Source organism: Salmo salar, chromosome 11 (genome assembly GCF_965601325.2).
Source record: "Salmo salar chromosome 11, fSalSal1, whole genome shotgun sequence".
Taxonomy (NCBI): Eukaryota; Metazoa; Chordata; class Actinopteri; order Salmoniformes; family Salmonidae; genus Salmo; species Salmo salar.
This window is the reverse complement of record NC_138301.1, coordinates 107896710-107914632: the sequence shown is the minus strand read 5'-3', so window position 1 is coordinate 107914632 and position 17923 is coordinate 107896710. Positions and strand designations below refer to the sequence as shown.

General features: G+C 43.8%; 1 protein-coding gene and 1 pseudogene across 1 annotated transcript; both read right to left on the bottom strand.

The window, feature by feature from the left end:
* Nucleotides 1-292: 292 nt before the first annotated feature.
* LOC106563629 (pyruvate dehydrogenase (acetyl-transferring) kinase isozyme 3, mitochondrial-like) lies at nucleotides 293-7658 on the bottom strand (annotated as a pseudogene).
* Nucleotides 7659-9713: 2055 nt separating this feature from the next.
* On the bottom strand, nucleotides 9714-17326 carry LOC106563633 (organic solute transporter subunit alpha). The gene is made up of 8 exons (XM_014129388.3): nucleotides 17035-17326; nucleotides 15644-15795; nucleotides 14616-14689; nucleotides 13646-13804; nucleotides 13156-13267; nucleotides 12856-13002; nucleotides 12534-12639; nucleotides 9714-11880 (listed from the first exon to the last, which is right to left on the bottom strand). The coding sequence occupies exons 1-8, from the start codon at nucleotides 17114-17116 to the stop codon at nucleotides 11714-11716; spliced, it is 999 nt and encodes a 332-aa protein (XP_013984863.1). The 5' UTR covers nucleotides 17117-17326; the 3' UTR covers nucleotides 9714-11713.
* Nucleotides 17327-17923: the final 597 nt, after the last annotated feature.

The window sequence follows — 17923 nt, the reverse complement described above, 5'->3', positions numbered from 1 at the left end:
CCTACACCCAAAGAAGGGCACTGCGTTCATCCACCTCTGGCCTGCTCGCCTCCCTACCTCTGCGGAAGCACAGTTCCCGCTCAGTCCAGTCAAAACTGTTCGCTGCTCTGGCACCCCAATGGTGGAACAAGCTCCCTCACGACGCCAGGACAGCGGAGTCAATCACCACCTTCCGGAGACACCTGAAACCCCACCTCTTTAAGGAATACCTAGGATAGGATAAAGTAATCCTTCTAACCCCCCCCCCCCCCCCCCCTTAAAAGATTTAGATGCACTATTGTAAAGTGGTTGTTCCACTGGATATCATAAGGTGAATGCACCAATTTGTAAGTCGCTCTGGATAAGAGCGTCTGCTAAATGACTTAAATGTAATGTAAATGTAAATAAATACCACTCACCTTGAAGAGATCAACCAGCATATGGAACAGGTGAGATAGCACATAAACCACCCGGATAGCCTTGGAAGGGTCCTTGGCTGAGAAAAGAGGGACATGTATGATTATGGGAAATATAGCCAATCAATATTTATCAATCATCCTCTACTCCTATATCATTACAGTAGTCATGTTTCATGCAATATCACATGGAATAGATATTCATTGGATCTGCTGCATCTCCTGCTGACATTTGCAGTTTCAGACAGAAGCCAATGGGAAACTCTAAGATGAGTTGAAAAGAATAGGGAGGCCTGGTCGACCTGATGAAGATCCGGTTCAGATCGAAGCGGTGTCTATAAAGCAGTTAATTGGGAGCATAAACAGTGTTCGGGCCTTCCTGTTCTTTTCAGGTATTCTTTATTAGCCCAGCACCTATGTTTTTAAGGATGTGCGTACGAACACAAACTTTTCTAGAATCTCTAAGAATAGGCTAACTTTCCATTCCAGATTACTTTTCCATTCCAGCTAATAAACCTGCCACATCCTAACCAAGAGCATAGCTTATACTCAGACATTTACAATATAGGCACCAGTGCCTTCTATCTTACCAATATTGCATCATAAATGCATACATATCTATAATTAGTTTATAATGCATATTGCTCAGTGTTATTAATTACATTGAAGCATACAATTATACTCTTCTGTCTTCAGCTCAGGGGTAACCCTGTAGTACTGCTCACAGAGTATCTTAGCTGTCTCACAGGCATCTGCAGAACATTGGGGAAATAGTCATGACATTTACATGTGACATTTTTGATCAGTCCCTACACCCAAAGAAGGGCACTGCGTTCATCCACCTCTGGCCTGCTCGCCTCCCTACCTCTGCGGAAGCACAGTTCCCGCTCAGCCCAGTCAAAACTGTTCGCTGCTCTGGCACCCCAATGGTGGAACAAGCTCCCTCACGACGCCAGGACAGCGGAGTCAATCACCACCTTCCAGAGACACCTGAAACCCCACCTCTTTAAGGAATACCTGGGATAGGATTAAGTAATCCTTCTAACTCCCCCCCCCCCCCTAAAACGATATAAATGTACTATTGTAAAGTGGTTGTTCCACTGGATATCATAAGGTGAATGCACCAATTTGTAAGTCGCTCTGGATAAGAGCGTCTGCTAAATGACGTAAATGTAAAATGTAAATTTTTGCCATTTAGCAGATGCTCTTATCCAGAGCGACTTACAGAAGAAATTAACGTTAAGTGCCTTGCTCAAGGGCACGTCGACAGATGTTCACCTTGTCGGCTCGGGGATTCGAACAAACAACCTTTCGGTTACTGGCCCAATGCTCTTAACGGCTAGGTTATCTGCTGCCCTGAAGCAGCAGGACATTGGGTAAATAGTCATGAAGCAGCAGAACATTGGGTAGATAGTCATAAAGCAGCAGAACATTGGGTAGATAGTCATGAAGCAGCGGGACATTGGGTAAATAGTCATGAAGCAGCAGAACATTGGGTAAATAGTCATGAAGCAGCGGGACATTGGGTAAATAGTCATGAAGCAGCAGAATATTGGGTAAATAGTCATGAAGCAGCAGGACATTGGGTAAATAGTTATGAAGCAGCAGAACATTGGGTAAATAGTCATGAAGCAGCAGAACATTTGGTAAATAGTCATGAAGCAGCAGAACATTGAGTAAATAGTCATGAAGCAGCGGGACATTGGGTAAATAGTCATGAAGCAGCAGGACATTGGGTAAATAGTCATGAAGCAGCAGAACATTGGGTAAATAGTCATGAAGCAGCGGGACATTGGGTAAATAGTCATGAAGCAGCAGGACATTGGGTAAATAGTCATGAAGCAGCAGAACATTGGGTAAATAGTCACGAAGCAGCAGGACATTGGGTAAATAGTCACGAAGCAGCAGAACATTGGGTAAATAGTCATGAAGCAGCGGGACATTGGGTAAATAGTCATGAAGCAGCAGGACATTGGGTAAATAGTCATGAAGCAGCAGAACATTGGGTAAATAGTCATGAAGCAGCAGAACATTTGGTAAATAGTCATGAAGCAGCAGAACATTGGGTAAATAGTCATGAAGCAGCACGGCATTGGGTAAATAGTCATGAAGCAGCAGAACATTGGGTAAATAGTCATGAAGCAGCAGAACATTGGGTAAATAGTCATGAAGCAGCAGAACATTGGGTAAATAGTCACAAATCAACAGAACATTGAGTAAATAGTCACAAATCAACAGAACATTGGGTACATAGTCATGAAGCAGCAGGACATTGGGTAAATAGTCATGAAGCAGCAAAACTGTCACGGGTGTCGTAGGGTGTAGACCAAAACGCAGCGTGAAAATGTATACTCATCTTCTTTTTATTTGTGAAGAAGGAAAACACAAACAACGTATACAAACAACAAACGAACTAGACAGTCTCGTCAGGCATACAGCAAAACAAGAAACAATCTCCCACCCCAAACCATATAAACCAAATACCCCCTCTACATGAACACATACACAAACACACCCTGAACCACAAAACAAATACCCCCTGCCACGTCCTGACCAAACTATAAGAACAAATAACCCCTTTACTGGTCAGGACGTGACAGTACCCCCCCCCCCCTACAAAAAAAAAAAAAACGACAAAAATAAACCCCTATACTAAAGGAAGGGAAGGGAGGGTGGCTGCCGTCACCGACGGCTCCTGTGCTACACCCCCCCCCCCTCCCCAAACCTCCTACAGTGGAGGTGGCTAAGGCTCAGGCCTTAATCCCCTACCTGACCAAACCACCCCCACTGCATACCTCTGCCTGAGGCCAGTCACTGAAGACCCTGGACTGTACTCTGGAAGCTCCGGACTGTAGGGCGACTCTAGGAGCTCCGGACCGTAGGACGACTCTGGGAGCTCCGGGCCGTAGGACGACTCTGGGAGCTCCGGACTGTTGGACGACTCTGGGAGCTCCGGGCCGTAGGACGACTCTGGGAGCTCCGGACTGCAGGACGACTCTGGGAGCTCCGGAATGCAGGACGACTCTGGGAGCTCCGGACAGTGGGCCGTCTCTCCTGGTTCCGGACAGTGGGCCGTCTCTCCTGGTTCGGGACAGTGGGCCGTCTCTCCTGGTTCCGGACAGTGGGCCGTCTCTCTTGGTTCCGGACAGTGGGTCGTCTCTCTTGGTTCCGGACAGTCTGGACGAGGCACTGTTGCCGGACACTCTGGACGAGGCACTATTGCCGGAAGTTCTGGACGAGGCACTGTTGCCGGAAGTTCTGGACGAGGCACTGTTACCAGACACTCTGGACGAGGCACTGTCGTTGGAAGCTCGGACTAGGCTGACGCACTGGAAGCCTGATGCGTGGGGCTGGTACTGGAGGTATCAGACTAGGGACACGCACCCCAAGGCTAGTGCGAGGAGCGGGAACAGGACGTACTGGACTGGACTGACGCACTGGAAGCCCAGTGCGTGGTGCTGGCTTAGGAGACGCCAGACTAGGGACACGCACACCAAGGCTAGTGCGAGGAGCGGGAACAGGACGTACTGGACTGGGCTGACACACTGGAAGCCTGGTGCGTGGTGCTGGTACTGGAGGTATCAGACTGGAGACACGCACTTCAGGGCTAGTGGGAGGAGCAGGATACACTGGACCGTAGAGGCGCACTGGCAGTCTCGAGCGCAGGACTGGCACCGCCTGTACTGGCTGGGTGCCCAATTCCCCCTGGCAAATGCGGGGCGCTGGCACTGCGCACACCGGCCTGAAGATACTTGGCCTCGCCACAGTACGCATTAACCCAAAGCACGGGACCTGTCCAGTCAAAGGTTGCTTAACAAAAGCACGGGGATTTGGTTTGGGGCTTAATCCTCGCCCAGCCAAACTACCCGTGTGCCCCCCCCAACATTTTTTCTTGGGGCTGCCTCTCCGGTTTGAATGCCAACCGTGTTCCCCTGTAACATTCCCGGTCCTCTTTCGCCTTCCTCCATGGGCCCACTCCGGCTTTAATCTCCTCCCAGGTCCATGACTCCCGACAGTCCATCTGTTGCTGCTCCCTCCTCCGCTGCTTGGTCCGTGTTGGGTGGGAGATTCTGTCACGAGTGTCGTAGGGTGTAGACCAAAACGCAGCAGGAAAATGTATACTCATCTTCTTTTTATTTGTGAAGAAGGAAAAACACAAACAACGTATACAAAAAACAAACGAACTAGACAGTCTTGTCAGGCATACAGCAAAACAAGAAACAATCTCCCACCCCAAACCATATAAACCAAATACCCCCTCTACATGAACACATACACAAACACACCCTGAACCACAAAAACAAATACCCCCTGCCACGTCCTGACCAAACTATAAGAACAAATAACCCCTTTACTGGTCAGGACGTGACAAGGACACTGGGTAAATAGTCAAGAAGCAGCAGGACAGACACACAGAAGACTTACAGTGTGTGGCATTGTGTTCAACATTGATCAACCTGAGGGTGTACACAACATAGATCCTTCATTGAATACTAATTCAATAAGTTGCTTACCAGATGCAGCCTGACTCAAAGTTACCATTTGACAAAGATTATGATCAATTGAATTTAATTCTGCTCACCTTTCACCACCTCAGGGATGTTGCAGGTAGGATCAATACTTCCAATGTGCTTGGGATGGGAGGTGGTTCTGTCATCACCAAAAATGAGTGCTGTAACACAAAATATCATCTTATCAAGATCTTCATCAACATCCACTATAAGTCATAACATCCACTATAAGTCATTACATCCACTGTAAGTCATAACATCCACTGTAAGTCATGACATCCACTGTAAGTCATGACATCCACTGTAAGTCATAACATCCACTGTAAGTCATGACATCCACTGTAAGTCATGACATCCACTGTAAGTCATAACATCCACTGTAAGTCATGACATCCACTGTAAGTCATGACATCCACTATAAGTCATAACATCCACTATAAGTCATAACATCCACTGTAAGTCATGACATCCACTGTAAGTCATGACATCCACTATAAGTCATAACATCCACTGTAAGTCATAACATCCACTGTAAGTCATGACATCCACTGTAAGTCATGACATCCACTATAAGTGATAACATCCACTATAAGTCATAACATCCACTGTAAGTCATGACATCCACTGTAAATCATAACATCCACTATAAGTCATACACATGTACGATTTTAGACTGAACTTCTGACACGCATATATAAAAAGCCCACAGTACTGTACATGCTTATTGGCTGGTGATGTGTACTTACTGTGCTGGTTGATGAGCATGCGGAAGGATATCCTGTCGGTGTTGAAGCGATCCAGAAAGTATTCAATTAATCAATAAAATGTATTTATAAAGCCCTTTTTACATCAGCAGATGTCACAGTGTTATACAGAAACCCAGCCTAAAACCCCAAACAGCAAGCAACGCAGATGTAGAAGCGTTGCTACTGATGAAAGGTCAAAGCCAAACTTCTGCTTGTACTCTATGAAACACTGAGCCATGGTGGGGACCACGTCATTGTGCCCGTTATGGATTTTGACCAGGATGTTTAGAAAGCTGTTACAGAGAAATATGGTGTGAGGACCCTCAGAGGTCTCTGTGCTGGTGAAGATGTGGTGGGTGCCTGGTGTCACTGTGTACATGTCAACTTACTCGCTGGACACCTTGTGCTCATAGTCCAGCAGCTCCCCAAAGCTCTTGATGTACCTGATATTTTGCTTATTTATACAACTGTGCTTCGTCTAATACCAGAACCGAATGTACATGGTGCAAGTAATCAATGCCGTTTGAGATTCTGCGCAGATTATTACAGCAATTGTGAAGATCTCCACAGACCTGCAATGACCTATGCACGCTATCTTGAACATGCACACTTTATATGATTACACAAGAAGAAATGTATAGTTACAGTAACCTCAAAATGTGGCCATGGATGTGTTACTCATTTTAAGGTTGAATAAATACTGTTACATTAGTTTGTAAGATGGCCTTAACTTTAGGCTATTTACTGTATTGAAAAAGTTATATTGAATTGTGTTTGGTTGGAAACCCAACCAAATATCAACATTTAAAGGAGCTGCATCTACTGCTTGGTTAGTTCCATCTGAGCCACTGGCTTCATCCCATTCTTTAACTTTTATTTTGGGTTGGAGATGTGAATCCAACATACAGTATAATTTATTAATTTGTCGACAAGTTAATAGGCTATATTGTATTTCAAAAGTGATATTGAGTTTAATTCTAGTTTATATAAATGTAATACCTACATGCTTCAAGCAGACCACAATAGTCCCTGTGCCCAAGAATGCCAAGGTAACATAGTGTAGCACTCACATCTGTAGCCATGAAATGCTTTGTTCAACAGCATCATCCCAGACACCCTGGACCCACTCCAATTCGCATACCACCCCAACAGATCCACAGATGATGCAATGTCTATTGCATCTCCACACTGCCCTTTCCCACTTGGACAAAAGATACACATACATGAGAATGCTGTTCACTGACTACAGCTCAGCATTCAACACCATAGTGCCATCCAAGCTCATCACTAAGCTAAGGACCCTGGGACTGAACATCTCCCTCTGCAATTGTATCCTGGACTTCCTGATGGGATGGCCTCATGTGGTAAGGGTAGGTAACAACACATCCGCCGCCACGCTAATCCTCAACACGGGGGCCCCTCAGGGGTCCGTGCTTAGTCCCCTTCTGTACTCCTTGTTCACCCACAACTGTGTGGTAGCGCATGACTCCAACATAATCATTAAGTTTGCAGACGACACAAAGGTTGTAGGTCTGATCACCGGCAATGATGAGACAGCCTATAGGGAGGTCAGAGACCTGGCAGTGTGGTGCCAGGACAACAACTTCTCCCTCAACATCAGCAAGACAAAGGAGCTGATCGTGCACTACGTAAAATGGAGGGCCGAGTATGCCCAATTCACATCAATGGGGATGTAGTGGAGTGGGTTGATAGCTTCATGTTCCTCTGTGTCTACATCACTAAGGATCTATCATGGTCCAAACACACCAACACAGTTGTGAAGAGGGCACGACAATGCCTCTTCCCCCTCAGGAGGCTGAAAAGATTTTGGCATGGCCCATCAGATCCTCTAAAAGTTCTATAGCTACACCATTGAGAGCATCTTGATTGGCTGCATCACCGCTTGGTAAGGCAACTACCTGGCATCCGACCACAAGGCGTAACAGAGGGAGGGTAGTGCATACGGCACAGTACATTGACCCAAGATGCCATTCTGTTACCGTCATTCTGTCACCCGGTGTGCCAAAAGAGATTTTTTCAAACTCAGAATGTCATGTCATAGCTGGGTCATGTCACCCATTCTTTCTGCAGACATCTTTGAATCTAAATTCAGAGTAGATATTTAACAGAGTTTTTGGAAAACGTGGTCACATAAAAAACTGAGGGAGATTATGAATGGCATTCTACCAAACTTTACATTGATACTGTTCCTCAAGTAAATGTGTTTTAGTGACATTTTTAGTGGCAATTGTTAAAAATATACTTTTTTTAAGTGAAAAAGTGGGTCTCAGCATCACTCTATTATCGTGGAACTGCCATAGAGTAAAAGCCACCCGTCTTATTTTCAACACAGTGGCAACCCTATAGCATATCTGTGTCCATGATATTCAAACTCTTGCAGAACTTCTTTCTATACTCACCGAAGTCCAATTGCTTGATAGACCTTGACGAGGGAGAATAATATGATATTATTTGAGGTTTCGATGTGACCCAAGAAAGGAATAGTAACTGAATTAAATATCTTCATGAAGTGCTTTGAGAGGCCAGTTAAGGATCATATCATCTCTACCTTACCTGACACCATGTTACATCTGCCCCTGCCACGCCCTCTACTTCTCATCCTGTGTCTCCCTAACCTGCCACTCCCCCAGTGCTCTCTCCTTGTCTCTGTGTGGGTGTATCTGATTGTGTGAGTGGAGACAGATGTGCTGGAGTCAGAGCAGATCCCCACCAGCTGCAACATGTTCCATAATCAAGACCTCTACAAACACTCAGCCCTGCCACTTCCACGCTGCCAGATCGTAGCCTCTGCTCTGTCAGTCGGCATTTCAAGCCGTTTGTTCCTGCATAGATCTTGTTATCCTGTAGTGCCTGTTTCCCTAGCCTGACGCTGCTTTTGTCTGCTACAGTTCCGTCCGCTCTGACTCTGGTCATCAGTCCCTCGTCTCGTCAGTCCTGCTTCCCTGCCCTGGACCCCCGCTGTGTGGCCACACACACCTCCAACTCAATCATCAAGTTTGCATACGACACAACAGTAGTAGGCCTGATTACCAACAATGACAAGACAGCCTACAGGGAGGAGGTGAGGGCCCTAGGAGAGTGGTGCAAGGAAAATAACCTCTCACTCAACGTCAACAAAATACAGGAGCTGATCGTGGACTTCAGGAAACAGCAGAGGGAACATGGCCCTATCCACATCGACAGGAACGCAGTGGAGAAGGTGGAAAGCTTCAAGTTCCTTACCGTACACATCACTGATGATCTGAAATGGTCCACCCACACAGACAGTGTGGTGAAAAAAGTATAACAGCTCCACTTCAACCTCAGGAGGCTGAATACATTTGGCTTATCTAAAACCCTCACAAACTTTTACAGATTGACAATTGAGAGCATCCTGTAGGGTTGTATCACCGCTTGGTACAGCAACTGCACCATTCCACAACCGCATGGCTCTCCAGAGGTTGGTGCGGTCTGCATTTTTGGGGGCAAACTACCTGCCCTTCAGGACACCTACAGCACCCGAGCACCTGTCCTTTGGTCTGATGAGTCCAAATTTGAGATTTTTGGTTCCAACCGCCATGTCTTTGTGAGACGCAGAGTAGATGAAAGGATGATCTCCGCATGTGTGGTTCCCACCGTGAAGCATGGAGGAGGAGTTGTGATGGTGTGGGGGTGCTTTGCTGGTGACGCTGTTACTGACTTATTTAGAATTCAAGGCACATTTAACCAGCATGACTCCCACAGCATTCTGCAGCGATACGCTATCCCATCTGGTTTGTGCTTAGTGGGACTATCATTTGTTTTTCAACAGGACAATGAGCCAAAACACACCTCCAGGCTGTAAGGGCTATTTGACCAAGGAGAGTGATCACCCAACCTCAACCCAATTGAGATGGTTCGGGATGATTTGGACCGCACAATGAAGGAAAAGCAGCCAATACAATTCAAGTGCCCAGCATATGTGAAGCTGGTTGAGAGAATGCCAAGAGTGTGCAAAGCTGTCATCAAGGCAAAGGATGGTGTTACGTCCGTTGTTGGAATGAGACCAAGGTGCAGCGTGGTAGGCGTACATTTTCTTTTATTAACAATGACACCGGGAAAAACAACAAAATACAAAAACGAACGTAAAGCTATATGCAGTGCAGAACGCAACTACACACAAACAAGATCCCACAATCACAGGTGGGAAAAAGTATGATCCCCCAATCAGAGACAACGATAAACAGCTGCCTCTGATTGGGAACCATACTAGGCCAACAAAGAAATAGAAACATAGATATGCCCACCCAAGTCACACCCTGACCTAACAAAATAGAGAATAAAAAAGGCTCTAAGGTCAGGGCGTGTGTAACGACTGTCGTAGAGAGGGGACTAAGATGCAGCGTGGCACGTGTTCATGATCTTTTATTAGAATCAAACAAACACTCGAACAAAATAACAAAGGGAAAACGAAAGCTACAGTTCTGTCAGGTACAGAAAACTAAACAGAAAACAACTACCCACAAACACAGGTGGGAAAAGGCTGCCTAAGTATGATTCCTAATCAGAGACAACGATAGACAGCTGCCTCTGATTAGGAACCATACTCGGCCCAAAACAAAGAAATACAAAACATAGAATGCCCACCCCACACCCTGACCTAACAAAATAGAGAAATAAACCGTCTCTCTCAGGTCAGGGCGTGACAGCGTGACAGATGGCTACTTTGAAGAATCTAAAATATATTTTGATTTGTTTAACACTTTTTTGGTTACCAAATGATTCCATATGTATTATTTCATAGTTTTGATGTCTTCACTATTATTCTACAATGTAGAAAATAGTAAAAACTACCATAAATTCCGGACTATAAGCCGCAACATTTTTCCCACGCTTTGAACCTCGCGGCTTAAACAATGACACGGCTAGTATATGGATTTTTCCCGCTTTCAATTTTTTTTTCAACAACAAAACACATTCTGTGACGTGCTCAGTTTTTTGGCGGCATGAAGCTTTCATTAGACCAATGAAATTGCCGAACGGGTTAAGGTCAAACAACTTTTTTGTTTACTGTTTAGATTCAATCGAGCGCTCTCAAACTTCCCATCATTCTGATTACGGTAGTCATTTTGTCACCCTCATCATGGCAAAGACACGGAGAAATGCATATGATGCAGCTTTCAAGTTGAAGGCGATTGATCTGGTTGTTGGAAAAGGAAATAGAGCTGCTGCACGGGAGCTTGGTCTTAATGAGTCGATGATAAGACGTTGGAAACAGCAGCGTGAGGAATTGACTCAGTGCAAAAAGACAACTAAAGCTTACTGCTAATTTTTATTTTTTGTTACAAGCCGTGTTTCGTTAAAGCCTATTTATTTTTGTTACAAGCCATGTTTCGTTAAAGCCTACTTATTTTTGTTACAAGCCGTGTTTCGTTAAAGCCTGTGTAAAGTTCATTTATTTCAATGTACCGGTAGGCACCTGCGGCTTATAGACATGTGCAGCTTATTTATGTTCAAAAAAAAAAAAACAATTAAATTCAGTGGGTGCGGCTTATATTCAGGTGCGCTTAATAGTCCGGAAATTACGGTACAGAAAAATCCTTGAATGAGTAGATGTGTCCAAACTTTTGACTGAGACTGTAGTTGTAATTCACTATATTTATTGATATGAATACAAAATACATATTTCATACCCCCATTAACCCGCTTTTGTTTATAAACTCCATCTCTTTCCAACTCCCTCACACACCAAACTCCACATAGCCGTGTTGAGAGCTGAGGCAACTTGAGGAAATATGGATGGGACAGACATGTTGTTTGAGGTATATGTTCTAATATTATATTCAGCATAATGCAGGTAAACTTTTAATATACAGTAAGTTTCATCTCATACAAGACTAACCAACAACTAGAACAGCAGAATATACAGTATCACACCATCAAAACAAAATTAATATACAAGTAAAACTATAGTGTAAATGTTTGGTAGAGAGTCCCTCTCTCTCTCTCCCTCTCTTTAACGCACACACGCACACTCATGCAAACACACACACCACTCTGCCTCTCACTTCAGCCCAATCTCTCAGACAGTGTGCTCGCCCTGTGGGGCCTGCAGGCTGATCTTGCTGTTCTGGTCGTTGTCGGTCTCGTGGGGGTCGGTGGGAAGAGAGTCATAGGTGCGGCGGTACAACGCCCGGGTCACCAGGGTAACGATGAACATCTCCACGATCATTAGCTGCTGACTCAACACTGCAGACAGACACATAGACACACACACAGACAGACCAGACACACACACAGACAGACCACACACACAGACAGACCAGACAGACAGACATATAGACAGACCAGACACACAGACAGGCCAGACAGACACATAGACACACACACAGACAGACCAGACAGAAAGACAGACCAGACAGACAGACACATAGGCACACACACAGACAGACCAGACAGACAGACCAGACAGACAGACAGACAGACAGACAGACAGACAGACAGACAGACAGACAGACAGACAGACAGACAGACAGACAGACAGACAGACAGACAGACAGACAGACAGACAGACAGACAGACAGACAGACAGACAGACAGACAGACAGACAGACAGACAGACAGACAGACAGACAGACAGACAGACAGACACATAGACACACACACAGACAGACCAGACAGAAAGACAGACCAGACAGAAAGACAGACAGACAGACAGACAGACAGACAGACAGACAGACAGACAGACAGACAGACAGACAGACAGACAGACAGACAGACAGACAGACAGACAGACAGACAGACAGACAGACAGACAGACAGACAGGGTTGGTGGACATGGACTTCATATTGATCAAGTAATGGCTCTCGTTTGGCTGGTTTGGAGCTATTCTGTCACTTACTGGTGCCACGGGCACTAGAGGAGAAGGGCGGAGAGCAGGCGATGGTTCCATCCAAGGCCAGGATGTTAATGATGGCCGTCTGCAGCTGACTGAGCACCAGCACCAACTATGGACACATGACCAGCGACATCATGGAGATGCATAGAATATTGGGATGCAGAAATGGACACCGCCATACTGAATCAGACACTACACAATATTCCTAAAAACTCAAGGGTCAAGGACTAAGGAAATGACAGAAGCTGATGTAATTTCACCAATGGCATTGAGCAGGCAGTTCCTGGACTATCTGGTTTGTGCAGTAGGACATGGTCAGACTCACCTGGTACATGGCATATTTAGGTATGATCTTGATGCTGCGCAGTGTGTTGCATATGTTCATGAACATGATGGCGACAGGCCAGAGGGAGATGATGGTGAGAACACCTATAAATGGGTTGATCCAAATAGCTGTGCCTGTGATCTCCAGCTAAACACCGAGACATGGAGAAAGGTTAAAGAGGGTAGGCATTGAATAGTGGACATCAATGGAATGACACCAAGCTCAGTTCGAAGCTAAGATGTAAAGGGGATGTTTGTTGTTGCTGAGAAGATTTTCACAGAAAGGAGGACAGTTACTTACATCAGAAAGATCAAAGTTGCCGTTGGTCCACAATATTATGGACAGAATTGAGAGGACTGTCCTTAAGATAGCATACTGAAGAGCCCCCAGCTTCAGCCAGAATAACATGCAACTGAATGAAAACAGACCAGAGTTATTAATATGTTCTAACTACTTGTGTTAAACATTACCAACACAAAGAATCTTCTGGCCCAAGTGTGACCTGAGTATGAATCATCATCCCACTGGTCACAGATGTCATCTAGTTTTGACTTACATTTGGATTACTTGTCAACTAAGATGAATTCTATGTGAAATCGACAAAAAAGGTCACCATGTCATTAGATTTAAGCAAAAATTTGTGTGAAAAAAATACAAAATACCCTTACGTTGATGATTTTTTTCAAATTCAATCAGTTTTCCACATCATCACATTGATATTTTTGGGATGAAATGACATGGAAACAACGTTGATTAAACCAGTTTTTTCCCAGTGTGTTGTTCATGTTACCGTGTGACCGGAACGCGTGGCAAGCAGGGACAGCAGCAGCAGCAGGGTCCTACACTGATATTGAAGGTTTTCTGGGCATTGTTCTTCAGAAAGGCCTCACTACCCCCACTCTCCTCTATCATCAGAACCAAGATCTTATACACCACCACTGCAAAGTACCTATAGAGAAAAGGAGAGGGTTTACTTGTAAATTGTTAGATACATTGTACACACATAACAAGTGTGTGTCACCAGCCTTAAAAACCAGTTAGTCTGCCCACTCAACTTTTGTTTGTGTCCCAAAAAAGTTTGTTTGTGCTTGTTTGTGTCATTTCCTGTATTTTCCCCTTCCAGCTCTCTGAGGATGTGGGATGATATCTGATCTGCTGCATAGCACGATTTACATTTAAAGGACATTTAAAGGCAATGTTCCCGCATTTGCGGAGGCTGCATTTACGGTAAATGCTAAATTACAATTGTGCTATACCACTCAATTTAAATCGTGCTATAGTACGGATCTTCTGCGATAGGGATTGAGCCCTTATGCCAACCAGATGCATATGAGTATTGTTTTGCCAAATGTCTAGCCTGCGTTTTCTGTACTTGATGCACATGCTTTGCTTTTCAACTAGCTAAAAATGTAATTACCTTAATTTTTTCTTCCTAGGCTCCCAGCTCTCTGGGGATGATCTCTAACACGGTGTAATGATTAAGCGAGTGGTTAAACTGTGGTCACATAGTTGAGTGCATTCATAAAAAGCCTCCTCCCGTTTATGTCAGTACTCCTTGCTATGGCTTCCTGTCAGCTCATTACTACAGGTGAAAGAGCACTGCATCTACTTAGTGCAGTATAGTCAAATTGTTTATAAGTTCATAGAAGGGTATGTGAAAGAGAGAGAGAGAGAGAGAGAGAGAGAGAGAGAGAGAGAGAGAGAGAGAGAGAGAGAGAGAGAGAGAGTAATAAGTAGTGTGTGGGTGAGAGGAAACTTACGAATTAGAGGTCATATCTGTAAACATGGTAGCCCTTGGTATCCACATCCCAAAACAAGCCATGGTGGCAATGACCTGTGACAGAAACAGAACGTTACTTTTAGTCAAAACATTCATCATCCACATGGTTCTCATTCATATAAAGTGATGAATAAAATACTGTATGATCATAGAATGACAGACATTCTCATTTACAGTTTAGTTAAAAGTTAACGGCCCAGTGCAGTCAAAAATTTGATTATCCTGTGTTTTATTTATATTTCCACACTGACGTTGGAATAATACTGTGAAATTGTGAAAATTATGATAATGCCCTTTTCGTGTAAGAGCTGTTTGAAAAGAACGCCTGAAATTTCAGCCTGTTTTGGTGGGATGGAGTTTTGACCTGCCTGGTCAAAATGTGTTAATATACCAACAAGAAAGACAGTTCCAAATCCCTCTGCCAATAACAGCTCATTTTCAGATTTCCCCTCGCCACTCCCAGACAGTCCCAGCAAAATAAATGTGTTTTGCTAAGAAGCTATTTTTGTTTATTTTTGACCATTTTAATAGAAAACAATCGCGGTAAGGTACTTAATTGTTTCCCAGAAATGATTTGAAATTCAAATAAAAACGGCTGCATTGGACCTTAACACCCAAACAGATGTTTGTGATGTCATCTCTCCATGTAGGCAATCTAGCTATGTATAACCACAGTGATAAACTGCTGTCTCAGTCGCTCGTCAATTCAAATCATATTGTATTTGTCACATGCGCCAAATACAACAGGTGTAGACCTCACAGTGAAAATGCTTACTTACAAGCCCTTAACCAACAATGCAGTTCAAGAAATAGAGTAAATAAAATATTTACTAAATAAACTAAAGTAAAAAATACAATAAAAAGTAACACAATAAAATAACAATAACGAGACAATATACTCATCCAGTCCAGACAGTGTAGCTATAACCACAGAGATACACTGGCAGTACTTATTGCATTCAATTGCATCTGGTGAAGGCTAGCGGAGACAGGGAGCTGACTTCTTACCGGTGCAGCACCATTGACCCACATAATAGTTGTCTTCTTAGGAGACGGGACTTTTCTATAGATAAACACACACTCCTCCAGGTATAGCAGCAGGGACAGCGTAGACATGAGGGTCAGCATGGAGTACAGAGCCACACCGAAGACATCCAGCTCTAGTTAAGGGAGAGAGTAAGGGGATCAGAAGGGAGAGAGAGAGAGAGAGAGAGAGAGAGAGAGAGAGAGAGAGAGAGAGAGAGAGGTTGTATAGGTCAGTAGAAGCCCCTGGCAACAACAACCTCTCTTGAGGATAGATCAATACCCTGACAACATCCCCATGGACACAACAGCATTTGTGAAACAGCCTCCAAACCATTTAATTCAGCCTCTTTTGAGGTTGAGTGCTGATGAGATCCCAACAATACTTCACTCCGCCCAGTGAAAATCCAGCTGTCTAAATGTATCCTTGATTAGTTTCATATGGACTGAGATCGAGGCTATCTACAGAAACAATAAACCACCCTTGAAGAGATGTTGACTGAATACAAAGGATGAAAGGCCATGCAAGTTATTTGTCATTCATATCAAATGAGCCATCATTTTTCTCAGAACAGAAAAATGACTTTGGAGAAACCAAACATGCATATCTGTGGCCTACACATGGAGATGTAATGATGGGCAGAGTGAAATGCTGTCCCTCTAATCAGCCTGGATCAGACTGGAGCCTTCCATTTGGAGGACAAATTCATTCAGAATCTATTTTATTGGGCTTGTCTGTGTATCAGAGATTGATTGGTGAACAATAACGTTCGGTTGCCTATCCTGACGTGAAGTTTGTTCTATAGAAAGTATTTGACTCTGATGTGTGCCACAGAAAGTATTTGACTCTAGTCACAAAATTAATGAAATTAGATTTTCGGCACAACACCGGAGACCTGAATACTTACAGAGCTAACACCTGAGCTTTAGCTCAACGGGCTAATAAAGTCTTGTTGTGTGCCAGAGACCCAATCAGTCACATTTCTGCCACGCCAATGGCCACGGTGTAGTTATCACACACATTGGAGAAAATAATGATATAAACTAACTGTCACTTTTAATATAGCCCTACTATATTATCATACTTCTGTAACTTCTGTATCTCCTGTTTTGCGTTGGGATGCTTGACATGTCAGGTACAACTGAATGAAATAAGACCAAGACAGAATTATTATTCATTATTATGATTTGTATTATTTATTTCACATATTAATGAGTATGTTAAGTCAATGAAGTCAGAGAAGCAAAAGAAACAGTCTGCGTCCCAAAAAGTGTTTTGTACAATTCGTAGTGAAATTTGCTTTCAAAATTTCAAAACAACTTTATAATGAAACACTATCTACAAACTGATTGATAAGGTAATCTGGGTAACTCACGCTTTATGACATCGATAGCCAGCGGAGGTTCTTCTAAACAGGTCGGATGGATGGTGCTGTTGAGAGCTTCTTCCATGTCCATAGTCAATTGAAGTCGGTAATGTAAGGACTCGCGCCAGGTTGTGAAAATATGCAGAAAATAAACTACCAGTGATGTATCTCTTGCCCACTGACTGCAGTTATATGAGGTGCGAGGAAGCAGACAGCAATAGATATTGAACTTTCCCCCGCAATTAACTTCTGACTGATGATGAGTAAGTTGTTTGCTCAGTGAATACTGCAGATTTTCCTACTAGTCAATGAGACCACCTTCGCATAGAGAATGGCAGATAACTGTATTTCATTCAAATCTTAGAACTACTGTATTTATTGAGCAACCTTCCTTATCAAGGGGAGCCTAATGACCCACAGTCGGTTCCTGTAACTCTCAGTGGAATTACTTGCCCATAGATTATATTTGATTCAGCACAAGTTTACGTTTCAGGAGAATGAACTTTGATTGGGGTGTATCGTTTCTTGCCAGCCAACATACAGGAATAAAAGGAGTTGGGAAAGCATGCTAGAGTTAAGATATTAACAAATTAATCCAAGTAGAAAATAAATACCCACAGTCAGTCCAATTTCTAGTTTTGATTTCCATTTGCCAACCAGAATTCAACGTGAAATCAACAAAACATTTCACCATGTAATTTGATTTAGGTTAATAGTTGGGTGAAAAAAAGACTAAACCCTTACCTTGATGATTTTTTTTCAAATCCAATCAGCTTTCCACGTTGATTCAATGTCGTCACATATATGTTTTTTGTTGAAATCACGTGGAAACTATGTTGATTCAACCAGTTTTTGCCCAGTGGGTATTGTATTGTTCAGCCATCAATCTTAAAAGTTG